The sequence below is a fragment of the Homalodisca vitripennis genome, chromosome 4 (assembly GCF_021130785.1).
Source record: "Homalodisca vitripennis isolate AUS2020 chromosome 4, UT_GWSS_2.1, whole genome shotgun sequence".
Taxonomy (NCBI): domain Eukaryota; kingdom Metazoa; phylum Arthropoda; class Insecta; order Hemiptera; family Cicadellidae; genus Homalodisca; species Homalodisca vitripennis.
This window is the reverse complement of record NC_060210.1, coordinates 50,948,809-50,968,038: the sequence shown is the minus strand read 5'-3', so window position 1 is coordinate 50,968,038 and position 19,230 is coordinate 50,948,809. Positions and strand designations below refer to the sequence as shown.

The window sequence follows — 19,230 nt, the reverse complement described above, 5'->3', positions numbered from 1 at the left end:
TGAGTTAGGAAGATATGTCACACTTCATGTCTTCTCTATATGCGATGTACATCATTCTCTTAGTTTTAACATCATCACTACAATATTGGTCATATAACGACTTGAGACAGGCGGGATAGTAGTAGTCTGTGCTCACGCTAGTTAATCAGTGTGTTGCAGTAAAATCTCAAAAGAGCTGAAAAGTATCATAATTAAATTGAAGATAAAATTAAACATCCTGAACTAAATTTGAAAAAAATTATAAAACCCACTCATTCTCCTTGAATAGTTTGATAGTAAAATTAAGAATGAGAGGCCAACGACTAGGTCCAACAAAATATTGATTAAATAAAAATTGTTGTATCAAACCATAGCTTTTTGCAAAAACCCTATGTCCTTTTATATTCTTTGGTGACTCAGAGGTATATGATGCCTCTGAAATTAGAAACTAGACCTTGAATAAGAAAGTATTATAGATATAAAATCTGGTTTGGAAACAGATTTCATAAACAAACTTAAAAAAACTTTTACTAGTATATCTAAACTATCTATGAAGGGTGTTGGTAAATATTTCACAATTGATGTATTTTATTTGTTCCAGGGCTATTATATAGAATTCATTTGTTCCAGGGCCATTTAGAAACATAAAGAGAGAGATGTGAACTACAGTTTTAAATAAAAAAACCCTCCTTTCCGAAGATCTGATCTTATTATGTTTTACAAGGTAGGACTATGCCTTCAGTGTCATGCAACAGGGTTTAGCAAGTTTGCTTGCAACATTTCCGAACTATAGCTCATTTCATACTTGAGATGTCCTGTGTACAGATAGATAAAAAGAGTACGTACAATCGTGCAGAAAAGGAATTTTTATACCTCTTGGCAAAAACAAGAGAAATGGTGAAATATTCACTAAAACTCAGCCAAATTCCATGTAGTAATATGTTCCATCATCAAACTCAGTGTTGCTCATATAAAAATTAAACTACATGCAAACTTTCAAGGATAAAGGTCAGTTCTTTTTCGAGATATTGTGTGGACAGATGGACAGAAATTAAATGTTTCCAGCCTTTCGAGTGATAGGCTTTGCTAATGCTCAACTAATGACCAAGTTAATTTTTATTACGTATATGCAACTTTAAATAAATATAAAATTACCTGGGTTGCTTGGTCGGGAACAATAGCGGAATATCGTTCATCCACAAATTTGGGATTTTGATCGTCTGCATCAATGACATTTACATGAACTTGAGTATCTGAGTACTGAGGGGGATTTCCCTGATCCTGAAAACAAAATCATGAAGATATTGAACCTATTGTATATATATCGTAAGTTGTATAAACAAATACAATCAGAAAATATATATCTTGCTCAAATAAATAACCTAATTACCACATATAGATCCACTAAAACTTTGTTAAAGCAAAATTTACACTACAAATTAGCATGCAATTTATTTATTTAGGGAATCTAGCAAAAATGTCATCATACACCTTGTTATAAATTGTATTTCTTTATTTATCCTAAGAGTGATCATTCTCTTTGAAGCGACCAAGGGCAGATTCATTGTTCATTCTACATCTTTATTTTTTATCAATACTTTTTATCTATACTAGGTACACTCTTTACTTTTAATAAATTAGGCTTAATGAATTGTTCACCTGTGCTCTGATTCCTATTGTGAAGTTGGAGAGAGCCTCATAGTCGAGAGGCTTGCGCAGAACTATCGTTCCTTCCAGCTCATTGATGAACACAAAATAATCCTGTAAAATGCAATTATACATTAAATAGGAATACTAGTAGTAGGTATACTAGTGGGCTCTGTTGCTGAAATTCAAGTAATTTTTACATATAAACTGTATAAGTAGTTTAATTAGGAAAATAAAACCTACAAAAACAATCTGAACAATACATTGTGAAGAATATTAGAAGTGCGATATAAAATATTATAGAACTACAATTAATAGCCAATAAAGGAATCCAAATTTTAATGTAATTCTGTACTACAAACACCTACTAGTTCCAGTGGTGTGCGGTGGTTGTGTAAGTGGGTGAAGCAGAGATAACGTCAGAGGGGGAGTCTGGGAGTTCCACCAAGCCAGCGAGTTTGAAGAAAATCTTTCATATTTTTAGACTAAAAGCATGCATTTTTACATACATTTCAATTCAATTGAAGTATAAAAAATATAAATATCACGTGTTTATTACATATTATGTTAAATTTATATAAATAGGTAGAATTGAAATAAAAAATCTTTTTATGAGTAATTTTATATTTATGATAACATTGCTTTTCAGTAAAGTGTGAGTTATTATTTCTGGATACTTTTCAATGTAATAAGATAGGCAAGTTGAAAAATTTAAAGTATAACTTACGTAAATTTATATAAACAAGTAGCTTTTAAGTCGCGCAGTAAGCATTCGGCCCTTTGGCAAAACACGGATGGCACATTCAGCAATAGTCTGGATCACTTGTATGTCTCTGTCAAGAGAAGCTAGCTTCCCTGGCCACTTGTCAACACAGGCTACCGCTCTCACTCCCCCCAGCCCCCTAACCATGAACTCTATGAGCACGCAGCCTGTCTACCAAAGCTATAGCATCACAGCTTCACTTCAGACACGGAACACAAAGGGAGAAACAATATCAAAGAATTGTGTTTTTAGAGTGCGTCAAGCTTATTTCTAGTAGATTGTTAACAGTTTTAGGTACATAATATTAAATAAAAAAAAAACAGTAGCAGTCGTGGGACTGCCGATAGAAGTGAAAACGGAACTATTAAGTTGAGAGTAATTTAACAATACGTTATAGTAGCAGTACATCTGTAATTGTAAATGTGACGCGTTTTTAATTTTCCAATTTTAAAATCCACGAAAAAATATTATCAAATAACTAGAAATCTATTTTACCACGCTAGTAAGATAAATCTTATACCGTAATAATACTCATTTCATGATGAAGAGGTTAAATTATTAAAAACATCATTAAAATGAATAATGCTAAATTTTAAATACAAATATTCGTACAAATATTAAAAATGTTTAAAAATATATTCGTTGTTTTCATTATTCATTTATCTGTATAAAAATATGTTGTAACTGCTCAATATTAATAGTTAGTTAAACATAGAATACAAGTGAGTAAACACCGAGTGAACAACAGTGAGTTGAACACCGTTGTAAATAATACAGTTATTGCTACGGATAAAGTATATAATTGCAATAACAATTAAACCCACAATATTTTTAAAACTAATAAATTAGTTAAATTAACTTGGTTCTTTCGTAAAGGTATTTTTATTGCACAATAAACTAATTTATTGAGTTAATACGGTATCAGTGAGCCAATGCGCCAACTACAGTTCCGGCAGAAACGTTCACTCATCACTTCATACGCTACTACAGGCTAAACTAAACTTCCAATAAAAAAAATGATAAATTACAAAAAAAATATTCATCTATTTTCACACAACTTTCTTGCTGACAAATTTTGTCTGACCAAAAAATAAAAAAAATCCTCGCTTACTACTTTTTTCATGTCATTGTAAACGCTATGTAAAATGTAAACAATAATCAAAATTATTTCAAAATTTTTTTAATATTTAAAAATGTAACCAATAGATTGCCAATATTAAGAGCTTTAATTTGACGCATCTTACAGAATTGTACTACATTGGCTTCACTTTTAAATTGCGAGAGGAAGCCGTAAAGGTCACTGATTTTCGCAGTCTGTTTTCATACTCCGCCGGGACAGTTTTAACACAGCGAGACTGACTTTTTCATGCAGGTTAGTAGTCCGCGGCCAAGTCTACGGTTTAAAAAACACAGCGAGACTGACTTTTTCATGCAGGTTAGTATCATTAGCATGTCGGTGACGCGAACCGAGGATTTTACCCTCTACCAAAACGCTCAACGCGCCTAAAGAAGTTTTCACTTCAAAAATTGATTGTATCCATCTAATGAAGCAGTGCTTCATTAGCTTCGTCTCACCACACACCACTGAGTAGTTCTTTATTTGAATGTTTATTTAAATGTGAAGGTAAGTAAATACTGTACAACTTACAGAGTTCGGTCCAGGCAGCACAGAGTACTGTACTGTGGAGAATGGCCCTTGCTGGTCAGCATCCACAGTCTTTACAGCCTGCAGCACTCTAGTGCCCACCACCGTCACCTAGGGAGAATAGATTAGTTGCCATTTTGTAAGCCAGTTGATGTATACTTTAAAGAGGAAAGATGAATAGCGACAATGGGGTAGTTTTCTAATTTCTTAGGCTTATGTCATGACCATCATCAAGTTTTTTTTTTCCAGTTAAATCCATCTCAAAGATACTATCACAATTCAAACCTTGACATAAATACAAGTTTCGCTTTGAAGAGCTACTTACAGCAAAAAAATTTTAAGACCAAATCTCACCTCAGGTTTTTGAGTCAAACTCAGTTTTTGTTCTAATGAACTGGAAAACATAGATAATTGTTGCGGTATTGTTGATAATTGCTTGTGATAATCTATTGTTGATAGTGTCAACAACTTTGCATCAGATATAGATTTTGAATGAGACAACTTTTGCACAAACTTCAAATATTCAAAATTTTCAATGTTTTTACAATACAAACAAATCTATCAAAATAACTATATCACATTTGTTAATAACTTAATGAAAAATAACATATTATTGACTCACTTTCTCAGTATACTCAGTTTTTACAAGAGTGAAGTTTTTTCAGATTTACAAATCCATTTATTCTGTTTTTTCTATCATTGGCATCATGGTTACCATTAACCGTTTGACCTTTCTGGTGAAAATTTTAAGAACACAATTTTAAGAAGGACCTGTCAAGTCCTTTCAAACAATTATCAGGTAACTTAATAATCATCGGCTTCATTGTGTTTGGAAGTTTTTACTTTTATTGCGGTGTCTTATGCATGCCTTCAATTATTTAATATCTTTTCAGACCAAACAAAGACATTGGTAAATTTATAGTACATTACTTATCACTGCTTTAGAACGGCTTCCTAGAAAATAAAGTACTTCTTTCTTCTGCCCCACTTTCATCACATTTTTGTACATGACAATGTAAATGAAGGAACATTGAGATTTTTAGATTGCTATGTAGTATGTGTTTTGGTTAAGCAACATCTAAAACTTCCAAAAGATGTCTGTGTGTGGTAGCTTTTTTACTAGAAAATATAATAAGAGAAGTGAATAATAAGTTGTGCTAATGCTCAACTATTTTAAAACTATAACGGATGTGAATAAAACAGTAATTACTACTCATATAGTTGTAGCTTACATTTATACTACATAGGAAATAGGTACAGCAATAATCCTTGGTGGCAATCCGAAAATTTACTTTCGCTCAGTGTTCAGATCAGTGCAATTGCTGGATTTGATATTTGGTAAAGTAAAAATTGAGTTATAAATTTAGAAGTAATTTTTACATACATTCTACTTTAGCAGTTGTAACTACTCAGTAGATTCTACAAATGTTTCGGACTGGGAAAGTTATACAAAAGCATACCACTACCCAGAAATACTACGTAAGATTACTTCCTGTTTATTCACTTAGCAAAATAGTTATTGCTAAGTAAGGACTCAAGAAATAAACTTATTGTACTGAAATAAACTTATTCACTTTGCCCAATGGTCTAAGTATTTTCTCCTTGCCTTTCATCATGAGGAGTTTCCCATTCCTACTAAGTGGAGAAGAGAATTGTTCTGGTCCAAATATTCTTAAAATTCCAGATCAGAATTATATTCTGTTGGCCCATGTTCAAATCCAACTGGAATAAGGACTAAAAGGGAAAAATTGTATTTAGTTCTTCAGTTTAAGGAAGTTGCTAGTGTAAAAGACAATTGTGCAAGACAAAATAGCTGCAGGATACACAGTTAGATTAAGATTCATGATGTTGTATGCAAGACTGTGGTGCTACTTTATATGATACTTATTTATTTATTTATTGAGTCAACTGGTTGACTCAGTTGATGCTGGCTGGAATGTTACAATAGAACAGTTAGTTGTTCGATAGGTCAGGGAATTGGTAGAGAGTATGGATCTTCTAAATAGACAGGAATATATTGTTATTGAAAATCAGTTAAGGGATGTTTCTCCATTGAGTGATTTGCACACTATGAAGGTTGCCATATCCCCAAATATTGTCCCTTTAATGGTTTCTGCATCATCTTATTTAACAGTCCTTAGTTTCCAAACCTAGAGCAGTAAGATGAAGTACGTTACAAAGGCAGGAGTTCCCTAAATGGCTGTAGCTGGGCTGATTAAAGTTTGCATACATTTATATTGTCAAATACATAACTGGACAATGTTATAAATGTCAAAGTAGTCCACTTTATCAAATGCTTTTGCTAAATTGAGAGATTCAATATTAAGTTGATGTAACTACAACTAAACTTTTCACAGACAATACTTTTTATGGTATCAACAATGGTAAGAAAATGTTATATTCTAAGCTAACATGGAGCTATTATGGAGATATCTGATCACTTAAGAAGTTGATTGGTGTTGATGGGTAGAAATTTGGCTGGGTGAACACAATAAAAATTCTTTATCAATGAAATTAGTTTTAGTATCTAAAAGATTACTACGGAAGCCACAAACAACCAACATGAGGTTGAATAAAAGGGCAATAACAGGTTCTGAAAGTGTAATTCACTCCTAGGAATAACAACATGACCTCAGATGCACACAAGAGAGTGATGGAACAGGACGTGATGGCTGGTCAACATATAAACCACAAAGTTCCCTCATCACATTTACAGGAGAAATTTCCCTTCCATCGAGCAACTCTCTCACAGTTCTCCACATACCTTTTCTTTATAACTTCCGGACTTGTACTTACTAATCTAGCCCCAACATCTTCTTTCTTTAGTATTTTAGGCGACTTTGAAGTTATGATAGCCATAATATGCAAATTTGAATTTCAGGCATGATATGATGTGTATCATTATAGGTATTCACATTACTTAAGAACAATTGCACCACACAAAATGTACAAAAACTATATGAAATATTTTCAATAACTTTGTCAAGGTTACGATTTTTAGGTTAACCATACTTGACACAAGCAGGTTTTCACTCTTTAGGGTCTGTTGGTAGCCCATTTTTTGAATGAAGTCATGATGTAACAGTCCTAGACAGCCATAAAGTATTGCCTTCATTATAGTAAATTGCAAGGTAATAACAGAGTACAAAACAATCAGGTAAGTAAAAAATTTCAGTTATAAATTACCTCAGAAATGTTGAGAATGTACGGGGCATTGATAAACCTAGGAGCATTGTCGTTGACATCAGTCACTCGTATACTGACTGGTATCTCGAAACCCTGCAAACAGTTTACAGTACATTATTTGGTTAGTAAATTATGATGGGTTTTAGGTATGACAAAATAAAGCAATAATTTGCAAGAGGATGAACTGTAAATCTATACTTAGAAAGTTAAAGAATAAAAGAATATTAGTTTACACTGAATACTTACTTTTGAATGTCATATAGAACCTCAAGACTTGCTGTGATCTTGTTACAATCAGTTGATTTTTTAATATTATTGAAATTAAATGTTCACTACACAATAAGTTTGTCAGAAAACATATATGCCCAACGCAATTCTATGAGCAAAAGAAAAATACCATAATAAAAGAAATCTTACCGGTACTGTCGTTCTTCTTCTATCACAGATGATGTTGACATATACAGAGGAGGGCCCATCAATTCCCTGTAGAAAAAAAATATAGCATTATAATAGAATATATTGTTTATCAATAAAAAAGTTATTTTTATCTCAAAGTTTTGAAATACAATCTATTCATTGAGTGATGAGTGATATCCCTCCCGAAGTGTGGCGAGCCTTTTGGGGTTGTGATCAATAAGGGTGAGAAACCTGGGAAAGTCCACATGGAATGTAAGATTGGAAGAATTTTTGTGTGGAAGGTTCACAGTCAGTTACTTCTTCCTTTTTCAATGATTATTCAGGGGTATATTACAAACTATCTACATATCAGTGGTGAAATGTTTACTAACAATAGAAAGGCTTAAGCAGTTAAGTTGGCACTGCAGTTAAGTTGAACAGGCCTGTCAGCACATGAAATTGCGTATCGCCTCAACACTCAGTGAATTGACTATGTTCAGGTAGACTGAGGGGTGCTGTCTCAACAAATTCCAGAAAATGGAAATAATTGTACTGTATTGAACTAAATGTAACTTTGTAACAACTTTTAGTTTTTTAAAGTAAAAATAAAAAATATATATGATAGTTAAATTTGTACCGACTGTCCATCTAACCTTGATTGGGAATAAAACTCACTTGTCCCTTGCCAACCATATTTTAAATATTTAATTATGTAGTCAGAATTCCCTTTCTTTTTGTTTTAAATTTTATGCAAATATACAAAAATGATGATCTAAAATTAGATGTTAATTTAAAAACTGATATTACACACACACACACACACACACACACACACACACATACACAGCGTACAAGTGTGGGTATATATGTATGTATATATATATATATATATATATATATATATATATATATATATATATATATATATATATATATATATATATATATACATTAAACTGTATAAATGGCAATAGCCTTATTTAATTTCAATAAACATTGAATCACAAAAAGTACTTGCTCCGCCGGGAGTCGAACCCGGATCTCTCACTTGCCGGGTGAATGTGCTACCATTACACCACAGAGCGCTTACTTTTTCCGATTCAATTATTTTGTATTTGGCTGTATCTGTCACATATGCGTTTAAATAAGCAAACTAACATATGATCGGAAGACCAAATACCTGTCAAACGACTTTTATTTACATTAAACTATATAAATGGCAATAGCCTTATTTAATTTCAATAAACATTGAATCACAAAAAGTACTTGCTCCGCCGGGAGTCGAACCCGGATCTCTCACTTGCCGGGTGAATGTGCTACCATTACACCACAGAGCGCTTACTTTTTTCCGATTCAATTATTTTGTATTTGGCCGTATCTGTCACATATGCGTTTAAATAAGCAAACTAACATATGATCGGAAGACCAAATACCTGTCAAACGACTTTTATTTACATTAAACTGTATAAATGGCAATAGCCTTATTTAATTTCAATAAACATTGAATCACAAAAAGTATATATATATATATATATATATATATATATATATATATATATATGTATGTAAGTTATGTATGTATGTATATATATATTCAAGGAAAACAACAGAAATTAAATATAAGACTTCTCTTTCTCTAGATTTCATCTAACTTGACTTTAGAAAGAGAGAAAAAAGGGTTCTCTCTAACTATATATTATTAAATATATTGATGAAGCAAAATCCCAATTAAGAAAAATTTTCACAGAGGGTGAATGTATTATTTTTGGAAAGTTTAGCTCCAGTTCACCTTCCTCTTACATGCAGCATCTGAAATCTGGTGCTGTTGCAGACTTGACTCCTGAAATCTGAAGTCATGTTCAGACTTCAAGAGTCTGGGTGTCTCTGATGTTGAAAAGATGCGGGGGGGAGGGGGGTGTGTTCTTTTTGAGCTTCTTTGTTCATCTTTGCTTATTTTTTTATCCCTTCAGGTGTATAGACATCATAGTATAGTAAGAGTAATAATCTTAATGTTTATTACTACAACAAGGTAGGAGTACGCCACACTACTGTGTAACAGGCTTGAGTGTTATTTATTTATCTCTCACCCCTGTAAGAAATATGACATGATATGTTTTGGCTCCCTAAAATTACTGTTTTGGACTCACCTCCTTGTCAAGTTTCCTGGTGAGTGTGAGATTCTTGGAGCCAGGAGCTATTCGCACGGGACTGTCTAGCTCCTTCAGCCTCAGGTCTATGTTGCCCCTCTCACTGGGGTCTCCTAGTATTCTCAAGGTCCCTGTGCACATTATCTCTTGTTAGAAGAGATATACATCCCAAAACATGTTTTAAGTGAACTGGTTCAAAAACACTTTTCAAACACAGATGTACATTTATTAAAATTCAATTTTAGGTAATTGAAACATTTGTTATACAGACATATTCTGTTTCAATTAATCCAGTAGAAGTTACACAGCTTATTCAAACTCACTCTCTTAAACTAATCAATTTTATTATAGTTTGGAAGTGTTCATTGGAGTACAGCTGACTAAGACATTTAAACAAAGATACAGAAAAACCGGTTTGTCTGGTATTTAGTCGCTTCCGTATTCTGATAGTTTAATCTAATGCTGTAGGAGTAGAACTGTGGTAAGTAACCATGTAATTATCGTGGTTAGCACCTGCATTTTTGAGTGAGCGTATTCGAGTACTAGCGTTGTGCAAATTGAGTAGCGTAAATTGAAGGCGTTGCCATGAGATACGTGTCTATAAAACTATTCTCCTTTCAAAAGAATAAAGAAATTAACTTAAAAATACAATGATTCTCTTAAATGTAATAGTGAAAATGAAGGTTAATCATTATACAAATTATTTTTGTAATCTTTTATAACATCCAATACATTATATACTTGTAGTTGATAATATATTTGAGTACATATAATAGTTAGCTACATTTGAGTAAGTTAGATATATATTACATATCTAGTCAAATGTACTTTTATAATTTTTAAATTAAATTGTGTTTGAAAATAGTTTATAATAATAAACATAGTAATAAAGTAACAAGATTTAATGCAAGCATTAATTATTAATACATAGCTTCCTTGATATGTTCAGTCTAAAGTAAACTAACATGAAGTTTAATTCTTAAGGATTTATTAGCACAATTTTAGATATATAAAAAACACAAACATAAAAGAAAAACATAAAAATCCCAAAACAAAAATTTAACAAACATTAATCAGGGGTCCAAAATTTACAACTTCATAGTCCTTTATTAGAATATTGAGAATATCCACAAAATAATGTACTTACCGACAACCGAGCCTACCGGTAGATCCTCGCTGACGAAGAAACTCTCCGCCGAGCCTCCGGTCTCTAGAAAACACCGATTGTCGGGCCCTAGAACACACAAACTAGTACTTAGTCTCCTTTTAGAGAACATTGGAGTAGTTCACTTTTGTGGTATAAGTATTTCTGAAATTTCAACATACAATGAATATATATAAATAGTTTTATTAAAAACAAACTTGTGTGTGTTTATTTTCCCTTTCACATATTACAGTAGTAAATATTCTACGGGTGGGGCGAAATGTGACCAGAATTTGTACAAGTATAATTATTCTTGCATTATGTAAAAATTATAGAATGGGAGTGCCGATGGCCGAGCGGTCTAAAACGTTGGACTTTGAGTCTGAGTTAGAGATAAGCCTGTACTCTCCTTACAGTAAATCCTACTTTATATAAGAATTACGTAATTACTTGTATCTCAACTTGGGCAAATCTGTTATGGCACGCTCTGACTTAATAATGTAAACTATCTCCAGTAAAAGCATTGTTACCAGGAGCATTGCGTAAACCTAATAATTCTCCATGCAGAATCTGTCGAACTCTATGAGCAAGAATATCTTCATATTGAGTCTCGTGATAAAGAGCGACCGAGAGATTACAAAGACTTTTCAAGAGACAGTATTCGGTTCAATCCAACCTCAAAATTTTTAATAACGAACACAAAATAATACTATCATACTATAATCATAATGTGTTAGTTACTTGGGATGTCCTCTCCCCTACACGTATCAGCTATAAAACATCAGTGTGTACAATCCCGGTTAGTAGTAACGCAGATCCCAGTAGTATAACTGCCCAGCGCTCTGCCCTGTGACCTGCACAATATTCTCAGCGCTGGTGACACCAACTCCACTCAGGCGCAGCTGCACAATTTGGCATGGACTGGTGGTTTTGTACAGTTAGTCGATCTGATTGTCACTGCCTCGGAGTTACTGTCTCGGGGTCGACAGATCGGTGCACACAGACGACCTCCGGCACAAGACTGACAGACCGACGACCTTAGCCCATTGTCTGACAGTAGTTTCTTATAGCATCAAGCTATTGACTGGCAAGGTTTCAGACTCATTGTAAAAAATTCGAGGTGTGACAGCAGCTATACAACGTTCACACGTTTGATTTCACAAGCGTTTACAGTCTCCTCCCAATTAAAAAAATATTATGTTTATTTCATTTGTTGAGTAATAGTTTAATGCCTATCTGTAATTAGAAAAATTAGGGCTGAAAATAAGGAGATCCTATCGTATTTCATGGTTAAAAAGTTTTAAAAATTGAGCATATATATTGTTGATCTCAACCAACATATTAAAACAAGTTTAAGTCAATATTTGTTTTACTAAGGACCCGCCGGGTCTTAAAGTCGCGTCGTTTGTCTATCACTTCTGACTCTGCGATAACTCTCGATAGAAAGATTCTCTAAAATCACGTACACAGATTCCTCTTGGACCAAGGAAAAATAAAAATTGATTTTTAGAAATAATCTGGGGAAAGGTCACTCAGTTCGGTATAGGCTTTTGTTACGTTCCTTAGATTTCTTGGATGTTCCGTTGTGCTTATGTAACCACTTTATGGTATATAAGTTAAGTAAATTGTATTGATGATACATTTTTGCGCGAATGAGTTCAGAAGTTCGTAATCTGTACCAAGTTATAATCAGGGCCGTCCCCAGTATTTAATGCGCCCGGGGCAAATCATGCCTTGGGGGTCCCCCACATAAAAATTACATTTCGTCAGTACAGCCATACCAAGTGATAAGGAATTTTTGGAAATTGTTATATGTAAATAAATACTCCAGTTTTCTGTGTGTAACAAAATACCAAATATATTATATATGTACATTTAAACATGTTTTAGAATAGATAATAGAATATTGAATAGACCTAATATACATAGATATAAAGAAATTATTACTTTGGCTCTTTGGCATACAATACTTTTGTGGAACTTTAGGGCTATTAATAGTAGTAACAGATATAAACGCAATGCATAACTATTTCAATCTTAATGTCATAACTATTATTTACCTTTGACAGAGATAGTTTTATTTTCAAAAAGAAATCTTCCTGGCCTTTGCACTAGCAAAATTCTTGATAACGTCTTCTAACTTCAGCCTTTTACATTCTTCATTTTCAATAGACAGCATGGCAAGGGATGACAGTCTCTCCTGAGACATTGAAGAACGCAAGTAGGTTTTTATTAATTTAAGATTACTAAAGCTTCTTTCACAACTGGCAAACAGATATGGGAACAATTAGAAGGATTCGAAGTGCAATCCATAAGTTTGTGTATAGGTCCTTTCTGTCTGTCTTCTTAATCACTTTTAAAACTTGTAATGGGGTTGCCTTAGCTAGGCTTACTTCATTCACAATAGTTTTTACATGAAGGAGTTTCCTGATAAAGTTCTTTTCCGCTTATGTCAGAGGTTTGCCCAAACGATAGGTGTTTCTGTAAATTTTCACAACATCCCTTCAAATGTTCTGCGTGAGGGAGTTGTTTTAAGGTCGTATAAGAAACTCCCATTTCAAATTGTGGTTTTGAAAACTGAATCAACCTTTCTTTAGGGAAGCCTGCATAATGTCCAATAGTGGGTAGAAAAACGTTTTCTTTTAAATTTTTCTTCTGGAGTTGCTTTGTAGTTACTTTTACTTTCATAATCAAAAAGCTTATTTTTTGTTCTTTGGCGTTTTTCTTTAAACAATAGTTCCACGTCAATTTCACTACAAATCTCTTTGGCTTTTGAAACTTAGTCATTTAAACCGTCTTTACGAAAATCATCTATGAAACTGTAAAGTTTTTTTGCAGCAGATTTGATGTTAAAGCAATATCAGTGCTTTTACCCTGTAAGGTTTTACTTATCAAGTTTACCCCCAAAACAAAACAACGTGCCAAACAATAAGGCAAACCAGAAATGAAAAGTCTTCCATGTGCATTTGGAGGGACTTAGCTTCAGATGAAATTGTAGGGTCATTGACAGTTTCACTCAGTTCTACAAGAGCGTCAAGGACGTCTTTGTACTGGTATCGAAACGGCAGATACAGAACTTATTCGAGCCTCCCATCTTGTTTCACAAACCTTTTTCAAAGTTAAACCTTTAACATGGTCACTGACAACGCACCAACGTTTTGGAGATGATGCGAAAATAATGTAAATCCTTTGAAGGATTCCAAAAAGTAGAGTAGACTTGACGGATGATCTGGCTCCATCTGCAACAAACCAAGTTGAGGCTGTGGCATCCGCAGGGTGTAAATACAGCTAAAGGATATTCTGAGGATATTCGTGATTGGACCCCCGTTTTTAGCTCCTGCCATGTTTGCGCCATTGTCGTACCCTTGCCCGCGGCAGTTACTCATGTCCAAACCACATAACTCTACCTCTTCTGTTAACAATTGAGTCAATGCTTCCCCTGTTGACTCCTCAGTAATCGTGTAGCCTATAAAACTTTCTTCAATAACAATTTCACCATCGATCTCCTCTCTTCTTCGTGAACATAGCGAATGGTGAGAGATGTTTGTTCCTTATGACTTACGTCTGGCGTACAATCCAACATAAACTGAGAAGTTCCGTGACAGCTTTATTTTCTCGATTATATTGTTTTTCACCTCCTTTGCCAGACAGTTTATCAACTCATTTTGAATATTGACACTTAACACTTGAACTCGATATTCACTCTCTTCAATGCATCTTAAATGTTCCATCATAACCGGATCAAACTCTCCTAGTAACTGGATAAGCCCAAGGAAGTTTCAGTTATTTTTTGTAAAAAGTTTTGTTGAGTTTCCACGAAAAGCCAAGTTGTGTTCTGCTAAGTAAATAATAATAGCAATAATTCTTCTTAGTATGTTTTTGCCAATCTCTCGGCTTCTTTTTGTATTTGGCCCATGAGCTCAGTATCAATTGCTGCATTTTAAACATTTTAGACCTGATAGTGTTTTAGACATTTTAATAAAATAATCTCAAATAAAATGAAACTTCTTCAAAAAAATTCTGCTTGTTACTTAAAATGAAATTAAAAAATAATGTTTTAAATCTGTTGGTCTACATGTTGCGTAGTTTTTTATGCCTACGCTACGACATGCAAGCTAGAGTGCACATAGTACCTTGGTTGAAACAACATTTACATAATTATTTCCAATACATATGACAACCAACACATATTAACTACCACATGTCTGTAGCTTTTGTATATGTAGTACTAATTACAATACGAAGCTCACCTCTCACGTACACATTCGCTTAATTTCACAGCTCTAAGTCTCTACAAACACTAAACACACGAGAGTAGTTAGCAACCTAACCTATACGGTGTAGACGCAATGACAGTGACAGTTGGAGTTTGCGAGTGCGGTGTTGCCAAAGTTGTTTTTGCCGCGCGGGTGTTGCCAAACTTAAACTTACTAAAAATAAACAGTATTTTTAAGTATATGGTTCAAACCAAGTTCTTTTTAACAAATATTAAGGCACCGGATTGGGGGTTTGTATGTATATAGTAGAATATCTGAAATTTTGTTTTAAAAATTTAATATTGACTATGAGTAAGGCACCTCCTAGCCGCGGCGCGGCGCCCCCTTGGCCGCAGCGCCCGGGGCGACCGCCCCGTTCGCCCCCCCTTCGGACGGCCCTGGTTATAATGCCGTTAAATTGTTATATTCCACTCGGGACTCTCACAGCAGCTTAGCGAGCAATAATATACATGAACAATAGATGAGTTATCTAGAAATATTGCAGTCTAGTGGTCGTGCAGTGAGTTAGATAAGTCTGGAAACTAGGTTACGGAAAGTTTTAAATATTTAAGTAAAATAATGAAATGTAATATTATAGAAACTATGAGTAGCATAATATTTAACGCCGATTTTAGTTTTTTTAGAAACGGATATTATCTTACAAATCATATGTTGCCATACACGACAAGGTGTTAGAAAAACAGCAACTTGTACGTTATCTAGCTCAACGTACAGACGTAGACGGAAGGATCCTTGGCCTGAAGTAACGGTCAAGGTTGACAGATAATGCACAAAGCCTGTAGCCAGACGTGGTCGTGGCTGAGCACGTCACAGCACACTCTAGGTTCGACTGCGACTCCCATGGTTCTAGAGCGGCGGCGGCGGCCCATGACATCGTTGTGCACGTGCTGTCTACGGACCCGCCTCACTGCTTCCGTGACGGCTCCATCGTCATCTTCATTGTCATTGTCACCACGAGAGCAGAGAGATCCAGGCCGTGAAGAGGTTTTATTTTGTTTACTTGGAAATGCGTAGTTACCAGCTTATAAATTAACTCGAGTGTTCACATTATTTAACTCGTCTTCTCTTGCACTGTTTAGGCAGAGCACTGTTTAGAGAAGTTATTTATTATTTATTGTAACAATGTTGAACAGAACTGAGTGACTCCACAATTCTTAGTTTGCAGTGTGAGTGTACTCTGATTTACAGTGGCAACTGCTTCGTGCAAACTGCTTGTACCTGTAGAAGTCCAGTGAGGGAGGGGGGGCGTCGAAAAGGAAACGAAGCCACTGAGCGTGGTTCCGGCAGAAACACGCGGAGCAGCGGCGCGGCGGTGGCAGTGACTATAGAGTGGAAACAGAGGATGGGACACGCAACAAGTGAGGGTTGAACACCGAACTGCAGAAACCTTAAAAGCTTGAGCCCAGCTCTTGTGGTGGATAAAATATTTTGCATTGTAAATACACGCAGTCGACAACGTACAAGTAAGACATCGTTTCTAAGGAAGCAAGAGTTAAAACCTCAACATTATATTGATATAAATAAATTAAAATCAGCAAAGAATCAAAATTGACCTGATAAATAAATATATTTTAATATAAGCAAACTTTCTATAAATGATCTAGTAACGTGAAAAAGAAAACAATTATCACAAAAAGCTATTCGTTATTTGTAGTTAAACACGTGTTGTAGTTCGTTCAGTTGTTTGATTTTTAAGTAGTAGGAAATTGGTATGTAATTCTATTGTCCTTCGAAGTAATCAAATATTAAGCCTTAAACAAATCAGTTTATTTTTGTTTGTTTTCATAATCACTTTCTTAAGATTAGAAGTGAAAGTGACAGAATTTGACGACTAAGCTAACAAACTGTCTGCATAAAATATGACACTGTATGATGAAATAATTTTAGACTAACAACATATTTGGCTAATTGTTTCCACAAGATGACAACAAAGATATTATCCACGTATCTCAACTCATTTTAATCTCAATGAATTTAGACGAATCGTTTCATAAAGATAAAAGCTCAATGATGCTGTAATTGAGAATATTCCATTATCATTTTTTGTATCAATTGTAAATTGAACTAAATCAATCGCTTATTTAAAGTATTTATATTTAACGCATAGCCCCAAAAGATATTAGGACAGTAAGATTATTTCTTTCGTTTAGAACGATATTTTTTATTCAATATTCCCTGACTGAACGTTTCCATAACCAATGCATTTGTAAATAACTGTAATCGTTGATAAACACGTAGGCTTTCTTCATTTCAGGAACTTAGTAGCCTAAGTTAATTTTACAAGTGGTGATAAGATCTATTTGTATTATAATGGTTTTTGAAGTTACTTTTATAAAACACCACAAGGCCAGCATGTGGGATCTCATGATTTATGTCTTCAATCCACTAAGAAGTAATGTTAATAAATCGTTTCGGTAAATTAAGGCCACGGTCAAAGAGCATTAGTGTAATTAGTGACACGGAGATGGGGGCAGTACTGGCTCTTAATCATCTCTTCAGAGCAGAACCGAAGCGATCAACTCTCGTGTAGGGTCAAATAATGAGATGACCAACAGAAGACAGTATACAACAGTCAGTTGTTAACTGACGCAATCCCAGAGTAATGACAATGCTGGTGTCGGTCGTCCCCTTGCCTGTTGGTCGACCATGTGTGCTTCCATCATTCACCGCCCACCAAGCTGTCTACTCGATATACCTGCAATAAGGGACGTAATACATGCTCCGGCTCCGTAATGGCAAACCCAGCGCCTATCATTACCCAATAGCTGGATCATATTCGTGTGGTCTCTTTCGAAAGCCCTAACTCATCATTAGCCAGTTTCGAAACTAGAGCAAACACTGTGACTCCATCCTATCCGGGAATATTGCTAATAGTATGAATATCCTTTCAAAGTGGTAGCATGGCCTTTTTAAGCCTAGTGTGAGTGGCATATTTGTAGTCAAAGGTAATTGGCTGAGCGTTAGTGAAGTCTATCACTGGAAATATTTAATTTCTGTCTGTCTGTCCTTCTATCCACACGATATCTCGAAAACGAACTGATCCTAGGATTTAAAACGTTGTAGACATTTTTTTCATTTCTACATATGCAGCATTGAGATTGATAATGGCGCAAGCCACTTGGGATTTTGCATTGTTGTCATTGGTAGTTAACTATAATGGCAACGAGAAAATCGCAGAATAAATTTGTATACAAATTGAGTACAATCATATTGACATAATGTCATATATGACATTTTAACACGTGATATAGTAACACATGTTTATTTCACATGTGGCGTAATAACTCGGGAGGTATCTGGAGAAAGATTTCATATTTAGACTTTACATTTTGCATTGAAATTCATTTCTACTCAGATGATACTGAATTCTATGATGGTGCTTGTCGTATCCATAGGATATGGAAGCCTCTATCATTTCGCTCAGTAGGCTGGCGCAATATCACTTTTGTCTGCTTCAATGAAGCTCAGCCAATTCCTATGGATAGTACATGCACCATCATAGAATTCATTATTATCTAAACAGAAATGAATTTCAATGCTAAATGTGTATGTATGATTGTACTCAATTTGTTTACAAATTTACATGTAGACTAGACATTTTGTTCGTCTGTCAGCAGGAAATCTCAATAATATAAAAAGAGCAAGATATTAAAGTAGCATGCAACCTCAACGAATCTTCTTACGCGATACATGGTGTATCAAACTCATAACCATTTCTAAAACTAAAAGAAGTCAAACATTTTTTTAATCTCACATTCTAATATAGTTAAATGCTAGTTTAAAAATGACAGAAAACAGTGTATTTTACATTTAATAGGACTATGCATAAATTACGTAAGAGACTGAAGAACAGGGCACTTAAAAATAAAATACGAGAATATTCAATATTTCAAAATATTATACTCCATCGCAATGATTTCATGCTTGTGGAAGATTCACTTTCTACAAATGCCGAATAGTCAATTTTCCAATTCTAAATGGGAGGTTTTGGTAGTCTTCATCTTGGAATCGTGAGTGCAATGATTGCCGTCTCACAAGATTGGTGG

At 34.4% G+C, this 19,230-nt stretch overlaps 1 protein-coding gene across 1 annotated transcript in view; it reads right to left on the bottom strand.

Moving 5' to 3' along the window:
• LOC124359307 (protein dachsous-like) overlaps nucleotides 1-19,230 on the bottom strand; it is a 125,793-nt gene that overhangs the window by 28,327 nt on the left and 78,236 nt on the right. Inside the window, exons 3-9 of the mRNA XM_046811936.1 lie at nucleotides 10,911-10,997; nucleotides 9,764-9,894; nucleotides 7,638-7,703; nucleotides 7,221-7,313; nucleotides 4,038-4,145; nucleotides 1,639-1,740; nucleotides 1,135-1,260 (exon numbers count right to left, since the gene is read on the bottom strand). Of these exons, the coding sequence (XP_046667892.1) occupies nucleotides 1,135-1,260; nucleotides 1,639-1,740; nucleotides 4,038-4,145; nucleotides 7,221-7,313; nucleotides 7,638-7,703; nucleotides 9,764-9,894; nucleotides 10,911-10,997 (713 nt within the window). The remainder of the gene's footprint in view (nucleotides 1-1,134; nucleotides 1,261-1,638; nucleotides 1,741-4,037; nucleotides 4,146-7,220; nucleotides 7,314-7,637; nucleotides 7,704-9,763; nucleotides 9,895-10,910; nucleotides 10,998-19,230) is intronic.